A 16019-nucleotide genomic window follows, 5' to 3' on the forward strand; every position below is an offset into this window, starting at 1 on the left:
AACAATGGATGGAGGTCCTCAACGCCAAACAGGAAATTAGAGCCGTCTCCCTTGACATTTCACGTGCCTTCGATACAGTCTGGCACCCTGCTCTGCTCACCAAACTCCCCTCCTTTGGTATCCATGGAAATCTCCACGCATGGCTGGCGGACGTCCTCTCTGGTCGTAGTCAACATGTGGCCCTGAATGGGTTTCTCTCATCTCCTCTTCCTATTCAGGCTGGAGTTCACCAAGGTAGTGTTCTGGGCCCTGTGCTTTTTCTGGTCTTCATCAATGATCTCTCTGACTCTCTTGAAAATCCTCTCTATCTCTTGGCTGACGACTCTACTCTCTGTCGCTCCATTCCTCATCCCTCAGATCGGCAGTCTGCAGCCTCCTCACTCTCTGCAGACCTGGACAAAATCACAGACTGGGCAAACAAATGGAACATGTGTTTCAATCCTGATAAATCTCACTCTTACGATGTCTCTCCGAAAAGACCGACCGGACAACCCTCCCATCCACTTTCTGAATAATCCTCTCCAAGAAGTTCTGTCACTCAAGCTTTTGGGTCTCACTATTTGCCATGATCTTTCCTGGGAAATCCACATTTCAAATCTGGCCTCCAAAGCCAGTCGCCGACTGGGCATCCTCCGTCGTGCGAAGTCCTTCCTTGGCACACCTGAGCTCCTCACCACATACAAGGCTTTCATCCGTAGCTCTATGGAATACTGCTCTCCCCTCTGGTCTGGTGCTCCTGCCTCACACCTAGCTCGTCTTCATGCTGTTGAAACCAAAGCGTTCAGAATCATTGGAATCTCCCGCGATGAAGCTAACTCCAAGGGCCTTTCACTCACTCACCGCAGGCAGGTTGGTGGTCTTTCCGTCTTCTACCGACTCCTCTCTGGCCTTGCCCCCCTAGCTCTCTCTGGGCTCTGTCCCCCAAATATTCCTACAGGTCGCACAAGATCTGCCTGCAACCCTCTTATGGTTAAACTGCCAAAATCAAGACTTTCTGCTCACCTTCACTCCTTCATTCCTCTTTTCTCCAACCTCTGGAACAAACTGCCTCACTCTCTTCAATCCCACTCCACCCTCCAGGTCTTTAAAACATCTGTTCACCACCATCTCTTATCCTCCCCCATCCAAAACCTTGATCTTTTCTACCCCCGCTAATTTCGGTCCCCTTGTGTTTTATACCTCTCCCACCCTCCCCCTTCCCACGCCTCCTCCCCCCAAGCCCTCTCCCTCCCACACTTCTCCCTGCTCTCAAATGTTGTGGTTGTGTGCTTCCCCTTCTCTCCCCATCTTGTCTTCCGCTCCCTCTTTTTGTAGATTTTGTTTGTCTGGTTGATTTGTTTGTGAAATAAATGTTAGCTCTTCCACGAGCCTCGATTCAGTATACAAAAAAAAAGAAAAAAAAAAAGAAGACATCTGGACACATTTCAGCAATTCCTAACACGGATCAGAAATACATTTCATTCACAAAAACAATTCATACATCTATAACTCAGATCAGATTTCTTGATACATTTAAATTAATGACAAGTCCATTGGCTAACTTGGTTCAAAATCTAAAAGAGTTCCCATGTCTTTCAGAGTATTTTTCAGACAAAGATTTACTAACACAAAAGGGAATTTATCCCTATGACTATATGAACTCATTTGAGAGATTCAATGAAACAACTTCCTTCAAAAGAAAATTTCTATAATAAATTAAATAATAGTCATATATCTGATAAAGATTATGTACATGCACAAAATGTTTGGAAAAAATATAACATCAAGAATCTTGGTGAGTATCACGATTTGTATCTCAAAACTTATGTGCTTTTGTTGGCTGATGTGTTTGAGGCTTTCAGAACAATCTGTCATTCTGGATATGGATTGGATCCTGCTCACTATTACACTGCTCCTGGATTGGCTTGGAGTGCAATGTTAAAAATGACAAAACAAGCTTTGGATTTGATAACCGATGTCGATATGCTTTTAATGATTGAAAAGGCAAAAAGAGGTGGAATTTCACAAGTATGCTCGAGCAGATACGCAAAAGCAAATAACAAATATTTTCCGAATTATGATTCAACGAAAGAGAGTTCTTACTTGATGTACTATGACGCGAACAACCTCTATGACTGGGCAATGTCTCAGGCTCTTCCTTATGGAAAACTTAGATGGGTAAAGGAAAAAGACTACAAAAAGGTTTTACAAGATGTATGTATCTCTACACAAGCTGAATTAGATGAAGAAAAAGTTGGTTATTATTTTGAAGTTGATTTGAAATATCCAGAGGAACTCCATAACCTACACAAAGATCTCCCATTTGCTTGTGAAAAGGAAAGTCCAAAGAAGGAGTGGTTAAGTGATTATCAACAATCATTTAATGTAAAGGGTAAAGCGTCAGAGAAGCTTCTAACAACACTATACAACAAGAAAAATTATGTGCTCCATCAAAGAAATTTGAGACAATGTCTTTCAAAGGGTCTCCGTGTTGAAAAGATACATAGGATTCTCAGGTTTAATCAGTCATTGGTTGAAAGAGTACATTGATTTTAATACACAAAGAAGAACAGAGTCAAAAACAGATTTTGAGAAAGACTTTTATAAATTGATGAATAATGCTGTATTTGGAAAAACGATGGAGAATGTTAGAAAGAGACAAAACATTCGTCTATCAACATCATGGAAACAAGCATCAAAATTAATCAACAGACCAAGCTTCTCGAGAGTAGAAGTTTTTACGGAAAACTTTTGTGCGATATATTTGATGAGAGAAAGCGTTGAGATGAACAAACTATTTACATTGGTACCTCAATACTTGATTTATCAAAGTCCTTGATGTATGATTACTTTTACAATAACTTGAGGAAGAAATATCAAAATGATGTTAATCTACTTTATATGGATACAGATCGTTTTATTTTAAAAATTAATACTGATGATGTTTATTTTGACATGAAAAAGGACATTAATATCTATGATACAAGTAATTACAGTCCAGAGAGTGAGTTGTTCTCTTCTAAAAATAAAAAGGTGATTGGAAAGTTTAAGGATGAATTGGGAGGAAATGTTTTGAGTGAATTTGTGGGATTGAGGTCAAAGGCTTATGCTTATAAATACATTGTGAATAACATTGAAAAGACTGATAAGAAGTTAAAAGGTGTAAAGAAAAATGTTATTAAAGAAACAATAAACTTTAAGGATTATTATAACTGTTTAACAACAAAGAAAGAAGAGTTTAGAAAGATTAATGGAATAAGAAGTTATAAACATCAATTATATACAGAAGAGATAAATAAGAAAGCATTAGGGGCTTTTGATGATAATGTGGCGTACACGAAAGCCCACTGGCGTGGTGACATCATTCCACGCACCAAGTGGGCGGCGGCCACGCCCGAGGGGTAGGCGTGGCCTCAGGATATACACCGGGCGCGCAGCCCAGAGCGCACCAGTGCTACAGTGACCTCTTTGAATAAAGAACATCAAACTTGCCGCGTTGTCCGCTTCCTCCTTGGTAGCAAGTCATGCGCGTAGCACCGCGTGCTAAATTGGTGACCTCCGACATTTGAGTCAGCCGTCGCTGGCTACCCGAAACCGCCGCAACAATGGCTACCAACGCGGTCTCCATCAAGCTCCCCGAATTCCGGGAGTCACAACCCGAAGTTTGGTTCCTGCAGGCGGAAGCCCAGTTCCGACTTCGGGGCATCACAGTGGACGAGACCATGTACTGCCACGTGGTCGCCGCCCTCAGGCCCGGCACGGCCACCCGCGTCGTATCGGTCCTAAGGGATCCACCTGCCGACGGCAAGTACGAGGCGGTCAAGCGGCTCCTCCTCGCCACGTTCGGCCTTACGGTGGACGCACGGGCCGATCGCCTCTTGGACCTCCCCGAGATCGGGGACACGCGACCGTCGGTCCGTATGGACCATATGCTGGCGCTCATGGGCGACGAAACCCCGAACACTCTATTCCGGGCGTTATTTCGACGCCAGCTGCCAGCACGAGTCCGCCTCGCTTTGGCTGGTTCCGCGTTAACGGAACTCCGTGCACTCGCTGCCGAGGCCGACAAATACTACGCGGCTTTGGCCACGCAGGCGAGTCTTGGCGCGGTTGCCGCTCCCGAGGCTCCCGAGGCACCGCACCTCGTGTCCGCCGCCACGCCCCGACCACCACCGCCGCCGCGAAGAAAACCGCGGCCTCCGACGCCGCAGCTGCCTGCCTGGTGTTTCTTCCACGCCAAGTTCGGCCACGAGGCTCGGCAGTGTCGCCCGCCGTGCTCATTCGGCAGGTCGGGAAACGGGCGAGCCGGCGCTTGGTGGCAACGGTGAGCGTCGGCAATTCCAACAGCCTTCTGTACATAACGGACACCTTGTCCAGGCGCCGTTACCTGTGCGATACGGGAGTGCAGGTGAGTGTCGTTCCTGCCGGTACGTCCGACAAGCACACCGCAGGCCGAGGTCCCGCGCTGCTTGCGGCCAATGGTACGTCTATACGCACGTACGGAAAACGCCGTCTCTCCCTGCGGTTCGGAGGTCAGGTTTTCCGTTGGTCGTTCGTTACGGCCGACGTGCCCATGGCACTGCTCGGCGCGGACTTCTTATGTGCTAATGGATTACTGGTCGATGTAAAGCGCAGAAGGCTTGTCCAGGCTGAGACGTTCAGCTCGCTCGCGTGTGCGCTGCCCGGCTCGTTGAGCAGCTCACAGAGCGGCTCATCGAGCGGCTCGCCGAGCGGCTTGCTGAGCGGTTCCGTTCCGGCCAGGTTCATCTGTACGCTTCCGGCAACGGACGAATTCGCCCGCCTCCTCACGGGTTTTCCGGCCCTCACGCGGCCGACCTTCTCGGCGGGGACCGTCAAGCACGGGGTGGAACACCACATCCCCACCGCCGGGCCACCGGTCTACGCCCGGGCACGCCGCCTCAAGCCGACGAAGCTCGCGGTAGCGAAAGCGAAGTTCGCGACGCTGGAGCGGCTCGGCATCGTGCAGTGCTCCGAGAGCGCGTGGGCGTCCCCGCTCCACATCGTGCCCAAGCCCGGCGGGGGATGGCGACCGTGCGGGGACTACCGGCGCCTCAACGACACCACCACCCCCGACCGCTACCCCGTCCCCCACATTCAGGACTTTTCCGCCCGCTTGGCGAATATGTCCTTCTTTTCAAAGGTGGACCTCGTACGCGGCTACCATCAGGTCCCTGTCCGGCCGGAGGACATCCCGAAGACGGCTATCAACACGCCATTCGGGCTTTTCGAATTCCTTCGGATGCCCTTCGGTTTGAAAAATGCGGCTCAGGCGTTCCAGCGCCTCATGGACAGCGTCTTGCGCGGCTTGGATTTTTTGTACGTCTACCTGGACAACATCCTCGTCGCCAGCGCGTCCCGCGAAGAGCACCTACACCATCTCCGCATGCTCTTCGAACGTCTGGGCCAGCACGGCCTAATCGTGAACCCCGCCAAGTGCCGGTTCGGTGTCGCTGAAATCGACTTTTTGGGGCACCGCGTCACCAGGCACGGGGCCGTCCCCCTACCGGCCAAGGTGGAGGCGGTGAAGGGGTTTCCGCGCCCCCGCACGATCAAGGGGCTCCAGGAGTTCCTGGGCATGGTAAACTTTTACCATCGGTTCCTGCCCCGCATCGCCCAGCTCATGCGCCCCTTACACGAGGCCCTTCGAGGGAAGCCGGGCAAAGGTGACGTTACCTGGACCAAGCAGATGGACGCGGCGTTCTCGGGCGCGAAGCTAGCCTTGGCCAACGCCACCATGCTCGCGCACCCGGCGCTCGATGCACCGATCGCCCTCACCTCCGACGCCTCGGACTATGCGGTGGGCGCAGTGTACGAGCAATGGGTGCGTGGAGCTTGGCAACCGCTGGCGTTCTTCAGCCGGCAGCTTCGCCCGCCCGAACGCCATTACAGCACCTTCGACCGCGAGTTGCTTGGGCTTCACCTGGCGGTCAGGCACTTCCGCCATCTGCTCGAGGGCCGTGCGTTCACGGCCTTCGTCGACCACAAGCCGCTGGTTTTCGCGATGGGCAAGGTCGCCGAGCCGTGGTCGGCCCGGAAACAGCGTCACCTCGCGGCCGTGTCCGAGTACACGACGGACATCCGGCACATCGCGGGAAAGGACAACCAGGTGGCCGATTGCCTTTCCCGGGCCGTCGCCCACGCAGTCCACCTTGGCATCGACTATGCCCGGATGGCAGCGGACCAGGCCGCCGACCCCGGGGTCCAGGCCCTGCGGCCCGCCATCACGGGCCTCCGCGTCACCGAGGTGCCCTTCGACGGCGCGGGCACGGCCTTCGTTTGCGACTTCTCCCTCGGGCGGCCTCGCCCCATCGTGCCCGCAGGCTGGCAGCGCCAGGTTTTTGACGCCATCCACGGCCTGTCCCACCCGGGCACGAGGGCCTCCCAGCGGTTGGTCGCCGACAAGTTTGTCTGGCATGGCCTCCGGAAGGCCGTCCGCGGCTGGGCCAGGACGTGCCTCGTGTGCCAGCGCGCAAAGGTGCACCGACACACCCAGGCCCCCTTGGCCCCGTTTACGGTGCCGGAACGTCGGTTCGACCACGTTCACGTGGACCTGGTGGGACCTCTGCCCCCCTCGCGGGGTTTCACCCATGTCCTCACCATGGTGGACCGCACCACCCTGTGGCCGGAGGCCGTGCCTTTGGCGGCGACGACGGCGGCAGATGTCGCGCAGGCGTTCATCGCCACCCGGGTCGCCGCCCCCTCGGACATCTCGTCCGACCGCGGCCCCCAGTTCACCTCGGAGCTCTGGGCCGCGGTCGCGCGGGGGCTCGGGGTCCAGCTGCACCGAACCACGGCCTACCACCCCCAGGCCAACGGCCTGTGCGAGCGATTCCACCGCTCGTTGAAGGCCGCGCTCCGGGCCACCCTCCGCGACGGCGGCTGAGTCGACAGGCTCCCCTGGGTCCTGCTGGGCCTCCGGACAGCGCCCAAGGAGGACCTGCGCGCATCCGCGGCGGAGTTGGTCTTTGGACAACCGCTGCGGGTGAGTTCCTCCCCGACCCCACGGCACCTTGGTCCGCGGCGCAGGAGCGTTCTGCGCTGCAGGAGACCGCCCGGAGGTTCGCCCCGGTGCCGACGGCGCACCACGGGCACCCTCCTACACACGTCGCCCCGGAGCTTCGCACCGCGGAGTGCGTCTTCGTCCGGCACGACGCCCACCGGACACCACTGCGGCCCCCGTACGACAGGCCTTTCCGCGTGCTGGAGACCGGGGTGAAACATTTCACCCTGGACATTGGCGGCACTCCTGACCGGGTCTCCATAGACCGCCTCAAGCCGGCCCACCTCGACGTGGACCACCCACCGCCGGTGGCTCGGCCCCCGCGTCGGGGCCGCCCCCCTGCGGGCGGACCCCCGGCACCGCCCAGCACCGCAGGCACGCCGCCCCCCCGGTCCGGCACCCATCCCGGGTACAGCCGGGGGCATCCCACCTGGCATCCCTACACCCCGGACGCCGCCGGTCGCCAGAGGGCGCTTTGGCCAGGTCATCCGTTTGCCCCGCAAACTGGCCCTCCAGGTGCGCGGGAATTCTGGGGGGGGCGCGTGTGGCGTACACGAAAGCCCACTAGCGTGCTGACATCATTCCGCGCACCAAGTGGGCGGCGGCCACGCCCGAGGGGTAAGATATACACCGGGCGCGCAGCCCGGAGCGCGCCAGTGCTACAGTGACCTCTTTGAATAAAGAACATCAAACTTACCGCGTTGTCCACTTCCTCCTTGGTAGCAAGTCATGCGCGTAGCACCGCGTGCTAAAATAAGAGGTTTATTTAAAAAAAATGGAATTGATAGTCTCCCTTATGGTTATATAAGTATATAAGTGATAATATATATAAGTGATAAGATATATAAGTGATAAGATATATAAGTGATAAGATATAAAAGTGATAAGATATATATAAGTGATAAGATAATGGGGTTAGGGATTTTTTCAGGGCTACCGCCACCTTTTTTTTATAAATAAGTAAATGATAGAACCAAGTATCAACCAGACTAAAGAGTGGAGGTGTAATCAACCTTGGTATATAAATGGTAAACATAACGAATGTGAAAAATATCAAATAGGTATAATTGAAAAGGCAACTGGTAGAAAAGTTCACAAAACAAATAAGAGAATGAATTTAAATACCGGTGAGTTGGGTAAAAAAGATGGAAATATTTTTGAGTAGACGGAAAACTGATGGTTGTTAGGAAAATATATACTTTAATTTTAAAATGGTGTGTGGCACTGGAGGCGCTCAAACAAGAACATTGAGGGAGGTTTATCATTTTATCTTAACTCAGTTAAAATATCTTAATAAAGAACCAAACTCAAACATCTTTTTTGTTAATGTATTAGATGGTGATGGAAGTTGTAAGACAATTAAATTATTTCCCACACATAAACAAATATTTGTAGGATCATTGTTTGAGTGGTCTACTCGGGATCATTGATATTAAGAGAGTGAGAGGGAGAAAATATTCGGAGAATCATTGTTTGAGTGGTCTAATGAACAACATTGAGAATAAGAGTATGTCAAAAGGCTAAAAGGTTCGTAAAGAACAGGGTGGGAGAAATAGAGGTGTTAAGGGGAAATGAGGGTGAGAGAAAAATTAACATGTAAGTCAATGGGAAAATGAGGGTGGTCCAGGAACAACATTATTACCCTACTCATACGGCTGCGTGATTAATTGTGGGTGCAGCAATGTAATTAGACATACGGTTGTGTGATTAATCGTGGGTGCAGCAATGTAATTATACATACGATTGTGTGATTAATCGTGGGTGCAGCAATGCCATTATACATACGGCTGTGTGATTAATCATGTGTGCAGGAATGTAATTATACATATGGTTGTGTGATTATTCGTGGGTGCAGCAATGTAATTACACATACGGTTGTGTGATTAATTGTGTGTGCAGCAATGTAATTGTACATACGATTTTTTTTTTTTTTTTTTTTTTTTTTTTTTTTTTTTTTTTTTCGTATACAAGATCGAGGCTCCTGAAAGAGCGAACATTAATCACACAGAAAGACAAACCGACACATAAAACATATAACAGGGAGCGGTAGACAAGATGGGGAGAGAGGGGGAAGGACACAAACACAACATTTGAGAGCAGGGACCGAGAGACATGGAGACATCGAGAGATCTGAGAGAGGGCGAGGGCTTTGGGGGGGGGGGGGGGGGGGCGTGGGAAGGAGGCGGTGGGAGAGGTATAAAACATATGGACACTGCCAGGACTTCCAGGAAAGAAGTTGGAATTTCAAACAAGGTGGATCTGGGGTGAATTAGCGGGGGTAGAAAAGATCAAGGTTTTGGATGGGGGAAGATAAGAGATGGTGGTGAACAGCTGTTTTAAAGACCTGGAGGGAGGAGTGGGATTGAAGGGAGTGAGGGAGTTTGTTCCAGAGGCGGGAGAAAAGAGGAATGAAAGAGTGAAGGTGAGCAGAGAGCCGAGATTTCGGCAGTTTAACCATCAGAGGGTTGCTGGCAGATCTTGTGCGACCTGTAGGAATATTTGGGGGACAGAGCACAGAGAGAGCTGGGGGTGCAAGGCCGGAGAGGAGTCGGTAGAAGACAGAAAGACCACCTACCTGCCTGCGGTGAGTGAGTGAAAGGCCCTCAGAGATAGCTTCATCGCGGGAGATTCCAATAATTCTGAAAGCTTTGGTTTCAACAGCGTGAAGCCGAGCTAGGTGTGAGGCAGGAGCACCGGCCCATAGGGGAGAACAGTATTCCATTGAGCTGCGGATGAAAGCCTTGTATGTGGTGAGGAGCTCAGGTGTGCCGAGGAAGGACCTCGCACGACGGAGGATGCCCAGTCGGCGACTGGCTTTGGAGGCCAGCTTGGAAATGTGGTTTTCCCAAGAAAGATCATGGCAGATAGTGAGACCCAAAATCTTGAGCGACAGAACTTCTTGGAGAGGATTGTTGAGAAAGTAGATGGGAGGGTTGTCCAGTCGATCTTTTCGGAGAGACATAGTAAGAGTGTGAGATTTGTCAGGATTGAAAGACATGTTCCACTTGTTTGACCAGTCTGTGATTTTGTCCAGGTCTTCAGAGAGTGAGGAGGCAGCAGACTGCCGATCTGAGGGAAGAGGAATGGAGCGGCAGAGAGTGGAGTCATCAGCAAAGAGATAGAGAGGATTTTCGAGAGAGTCAGAGAGATCATTGATGAAGACCAGAAAAAGCACGGGGCCCAGAACACTGCCTTGGGGAACTCCAGCCTGAACAGGAAGAGGAGATGAGAGAAACCCATTCAGGGCCACACGTTGACGACGACTAGAGAGGAAGTCCGCCAGCCATGCGTGGAGATTTCCATGGATACCAAAGGAGGAGAGTTTGGTGAGCAGAGCGGGGTGCCAGACCGTGTCGAAGGCACGTGATATGTCGAGGGAGACAGCTCTAATTTCCTGTTTGGCATTGAGGACCTCCATCCATTGTTGAGACAGCAGAAGCAGCATGTCCAGAGTAGAGTGACCTGGTCTGAAACCAAATTGATGATCAGAGATCAAGCCATTGGAGAAGAGGAAAGATTTCATATCCGAAGCAATGATGGATTCCATGACTTTGCTGATAATTGGGAGAAGGCTGATTGGTCTGTAGTTGCTAGGATCTGTTTTTGCACCTTTTTTGTGCAAAGCGGTGATGTTGGCTGATTTCCAAGCAGATGGCAGTTGACCTTGAGCAAAAGAGAGGGTGAAGAGAACAGAGAGAGGGTGAGATAGAGCAGCAGAGCAGGATTTTAGGACCCGTGGGCTGATGCCGTCGGGTCCAGTTGCAGAATCAGAGTCGAGGGTTGACAGAAACTTTTCCACCTTGTCAGGAGGAAAGGACACGGAGTCCAGGAGCAGCAGGGTACGACTGGGTATGGTGGGTACAGAGAGGGATGGGTTTGGGACACAAGATTTAGAGGCAAACACAGAGTTGAGGCATTCAGCTTTTTCACGTGCAGAGTCAGCTGTGTAGCCGTTTGAGGTAAGGGAGGGGAAGGAGGGGGAACAAACACCAGAAACGGATTTGACCAGATGCCACCAGGATTTGGAAGAGGGAGACAGATAAGAGAGTTCGGTCTTGAGAACGGAGAGATATTGTTTCCTGGCTCTCCTGAGGGTGGACACACACTTGTTTCGGGCTTTGTGAAAGGAAATGAGATTTCCTTCCGTTGGATTTGCTTTCCAGGAGACGAAGGCAAGTTGTTTCTGGGCAACAGCCTCACCACAAGATTCCGTGTACCATGGACGGGAGGAAGGGTATGACAACTGAAGACGAGATGGGATAAATCTGTGCATGAGAGAGAGCAATTTACTTTGGAAGAATTCCCAGGATGAGTTGATGTCAGAGGTGGTAGAGATGGGAGACCAGTCCAGATGATTGATGGCTGCTTGAAGACCGTGCCAGTTGGCCTGAGTGAAATGCCAGACTCGTCGACGCTGAGCAGGCTCCCTGAGGATGGTCAGAGAGATGTCCACTTTAACAAGGACATGATCAGATGATCCGATCGGAGCAGAAGAAGAGCAGCAGACATTTTCAGGGAAGTTAGTCATAACCAAGTCCAGAAGAGAAGATGTTCCGTTCACTGAGATCCGGGTCGGGAAATTGACAGATTGTGTCAGTCCCAGTGAGTCGCAGAAGTCCTTTGCTGAGGAGCCATGGCTGGTGAGAGAGGTACCCACACCCAGCCAACTGGCATGATGACAGTTGAAATCACCACATATGAGGAAGAGAGAGTTGGGATGAGTAGATAGAAGTTGGTCCATATCGTCAGACAGCGAGATGTAGATGGAGTCATCACTGTTTCGTGGACGGTACAACACACATATGAACAAGAGGTGGGAGCGAAGGGGAAGCCGTAGCCAGAGGTATTCCTGGGGGTGAGGTGGAGAGAGTGCAGTGCAGGGCGAGTGAGGAAGAGAGTTTTTGATAAAGATAGCAACCCCGCCTCCAGGACGAGGCTCAGGTCTATCATACCGGAGGAGGGAGTAGCCCGGGAGAGATACTATGGAATCAGAGACATCATAAAGGAGGAAAGTTTCTGTTAAGCAGATCACGTCTGGTTTGACAGAAGCAACCTGTATGGATTGTGTGATTAATCATGGGTTCAGCAGTGTAATTATACATACGGTTGGGTGATTCATCCTGGGTGCAGCAGTGTAACTATACATACGGCTGTGTGATTAATCATGGGTGCAGCAGTGTAATTATACATACGGTTGTGTGATTAATCGTGGGTGCAGCAGTGTAATTATACATACGGTTGTGTGATTAATCGTGGGTGCAGCAGTGTAATTATACATACGGTTGTGTGATTAATAGTGGGTGGAGCAATGTAATTATACATACGGTTGTGTGATTAATCATGTGTGCAGCAGTGTAATTCTGCATGCAGCTGTGTGATGAATCGTGGGTGCAGCAGTGCAATTATACATATGGTTGTGGGATTAATCGTGTGTGCAGCAATGTAATTATACATACGGTTGTGTGATTAATCGTGGGTGCAGCAGTGTAATTATACATACGGTTGAGTGATTAATCGTGGGTGCAGCAGTGTAATTATACATACGGTTGTGTGATTAATAGTGGGTGGAGCAATGTAATTATACATACGGTTGTGTGATTAATCATGTGTGCAGCAGTGTAATTCTGCATGCAGTTGTGTGATAAATCATGGGTGCAGCAGTGCAATTATACATACGGTTGTGTGATTAATCGTGTGTGCAGCAGTGTAATTATACATACGGTTGTGTGATTAATCATGTGTGCAGCAGTGTAATTATACATACGGTTGCGTGATTAATCGTGGGTGCAGCAGAGTAATTATGAATGCGGTTGTGTGATGAATCGTTTGTGCAGCAGTGTAATTATCCATACTGTCGTGAAAATGTATATCAAAGTTGAACCCAGGAGTGATGCCCACTTAAACCGTAGAGGGTCATCGATAAGACCTCGGACGTCCGCGACGCTGAGCCACTCCTGTGACATTTTACAATGACATGTAGTCCTGAATGGTACGTACCCGCACATGTATTCTCGGCTTGCTTGCATTGACTAATATAATCGATCCTCCCTATATGATGCCAAGATCCTGATATCTATTGCATGATTGTATTTTACAGGATGATGCTAAAGATCTGATTGAGATTAAACCTACCTATGGGACAAAGTTGTGGACTTGGTTTATTTTCACAACACATACGGTGTGTGATTAATCCTGGGTGCAGCAGTGTAACTAGACATACGGCTGTGTGATTAATCGAGGGTGCAGCAATGTAATTATGCATACGGTTGTGGGATTAATCGTGTGTGCAGCAGTGTGATTATACATACGGTTGTGTGATTAATCGTGGGTGCAGCAATGTAATTATACATACGATTGTGTGATTAATTGTGGTTGCAGCAGTGTGATTATACATACGGTTGTGTGATTAATCGTTGTTGCAGCAATGTCATTATACATACGGTTGTGTGATTAATCGTGGGTGCAGCAATGTAATTATACATACATGTTGTGTGATTAATTGTGGGTGCAGCAATGTCACTATACATACGGTTGTGTGATTAATCGTGGGTGCAGCAATGTATTTATACATACGGTTGTGTGATTAATCGTGGGTGCAGCAGTTTAATTATACATACGGTTGTGTGATTAATCGTGGGTGCAGCAATGTAATTATACATGTGGTTGTGTGATTAATTGTGGGTGCAGCAATGTAATTATACATACGGTTGTGTGATTAATCGTGGGTGCAGCAGTGTGATTAAACATACGGTTGGGTGATTAATCGTTGTTGCAGCAATGTCATTATACATACGGTTGTGCGATTAATTGTCGGTGCAGCAATGTAATTATACATACAGGTTGTGTAATTAATCGGGGGTGCAGCAATGTAATTATACATACAGGTTGTGTAATTAATCGGGGGTGCAGCAGTGTAATTATACATACGGTTGTGCGATTAATCGGGGGTGCAGCAGTGTAATTATACATACAGGTTGTGTAATTAATCGGGGGTGCAGCAGTGTGATTAAACATACGGTTGGGTGATTAATCGTTGTTGCAGCAATGTCATTGTACATACGGTTGTGCGATTAATCGTTGTTGCAGCAATGTCATTATACATACGGTTGTGCGATTAATTGTCGGTGCAGCAATGTAATTATACATACAGGTTGTGTAATTAATCGGGGGTGCAGCAGTGTAATTATACATACGGTTGTGCGATTAATCGGGGGTGCAGCAGTGTAATTATACATACGGTTGTGTGATTAATCGTTGTTGCAGCAATGTAATTATACATATGGTTGTGTGATTAATCGGGGGTGCAGCAGTGTAATTATACATACGGTTGTGCGATTAATCGTGGGTGCAGCAGTGTGAATGTACATACGGTTGTGCGATTAATCGGGGGTGCAGCTGTGTGAGTGTACATACGGTTGTGCGATTAATCGAGGGTGCAGCAGTGTAATTATACATACGGTTGTGTGATTAATCGTTGTTGCAGCAATGTAATTATACATACGGTTGTGTGATTAATCGTGGGTGCAGCAGTGTGATTGTACATACGGTTGTGTGATTAATCGTGGGTGCAGCAATGTAATTATACATACGGTTGTGCGATTAATCGTGGGTGCAGCAGTGTGATTGTACATACGGTTGTGTGATTAATCGTTGTTGTAGCAATGTAATTATACATACGGTTGTGTGATTAATCGTGGGCGATTAATCGGGGGTGCAGCAGTGTAATTATACATACTTTTGTGTGATTAATCGTTGTTGCAGCAATGTAATTATACATACGGTTGTGTGATTAATCGTGGGTGCAGCAGTGTGATTGTACATACGGTTGTGCGATTAATCGTGGGTGCAGCAATGTAATTATACATACGGTTGTGCGATTAATCGGGGGTGCAGCAGGGTAATTATACATACGGTTGTGCGATTAATCGTGGGTGCAGCAGTGTGAATGTACATACGGTTGTACGATTAATCGGGGGTGCAGCAGTGTGATTGTACATACGGTTGTGCAATTAATCGTGGGTGCAGCAGTGTGATTGTACATACGGTTGTGCGATTAATCGGGGTGCAGCAGTGTAATTATACATACGGTTGTGCGATCAATGTAATTATACATACGGTTGTGCGATTAATCGTGGGTGCAGCAGTGTGATTGTACATACGGTTGTGCGATTAATCGGGGGTGCAGCAGTGTAATCATACATACGGTTGTGTGATTAATCGTTGTTGCAGCAATGTAATTATACATACGGTTGTGTGATTAATCGTGGGTGCAGCAGTGTGATTGTACATACGGTTGTGTGATTAATCGTGGGTGCAGCAATGGAATTATACATACGGTTGTGTGATTAATCGTGGGTGCAGCAGTGTAATTATACATACGGTTGTGTGATTAATTGTGGGTGCAGCAATGTAATTATACATACAGGTTGTGTGATTAATTGTGGGTGCAGCAGTGTAATTATACATACGGTTGTGTGATTAATCGTGGGTGCAGCAATGTAATTATACATACAGGTTGTGTGATTAATCGGGGGTGCAGCAGTGTAATTATACATACGGTTGTGTGATTAATCGTGGGTGCAGCAATGTAATTATACATACAGGTTGTGAGATTAATCGTGTGTGCAGCAATGTAATTATACATACAGGTTATGTGATTAATCGGGTGTGCAGCAGTGTAATTATACATACGGTTGTGTGATAAACGTGGGTGCAGCAATGCAATTATACATACAGGTTGTGTGATTAATCGGGGGTGCAGCAGTGTAATTATACATACGGTTGTGTGATTAATCGTGGGTGCAGCAATGTAATTATACATACGGTTGTGTGATTAATTGTGTGTGCAGCAGTCTCACTGGTTTCTTACTGCAAAGAATGGGCGTTGAAGGTGCTTGAAGAGTGAGCAGCGAGCCGTCGGGTTGTGCAAGATTTACGCGAAACACCAGGCGCACACGCGTGCTCTTCTTCTTTGCACGGATTGGTCCAACACGAGCTTCAACGTCGGCATTGCGCAGTT

General features: G+C 49.1%; 1 protein-coding gene across 5 annotated transcripts in view; it reads right to left on the reverse strand.

The window, feature by feature from the left end:
- LOC137422104 (uncharacterized) overlaps window positions 1–16019 on the reverse strand; it is a 235562-nt gene that overhangs the window by 171447 nt on the left and 48096 nt on the right. For all 5 annotated transcript variants that reach the window (XM_078772898.1, XM_078772899.1, XM_068108855.2 and 2 more), the window contains one exon: window positions 15870–16019. This exon is cut by the window's right edge and continues 23 nt beyond it. In XM_078772898.1, coding sequence (XP_078629024.1) covers window positions 15870–16019 — 150 coding nt within the window. The remainder of the gene's footprint in view (window positions 1–15869) is intronic.

This window comes from Myxine glutinosa, chromosome 2, assembly GCF_964187855.1.
Source record: "Myxine glutinosa chromosome 2, kmMyxGlut1.1, whole genome shotgun sequence".
NCBI lineage: Eukaryota > Metazoa > Chordata > Myxini > Myxiniformes > Myxinidae > Myxine > Myxine glutinosa.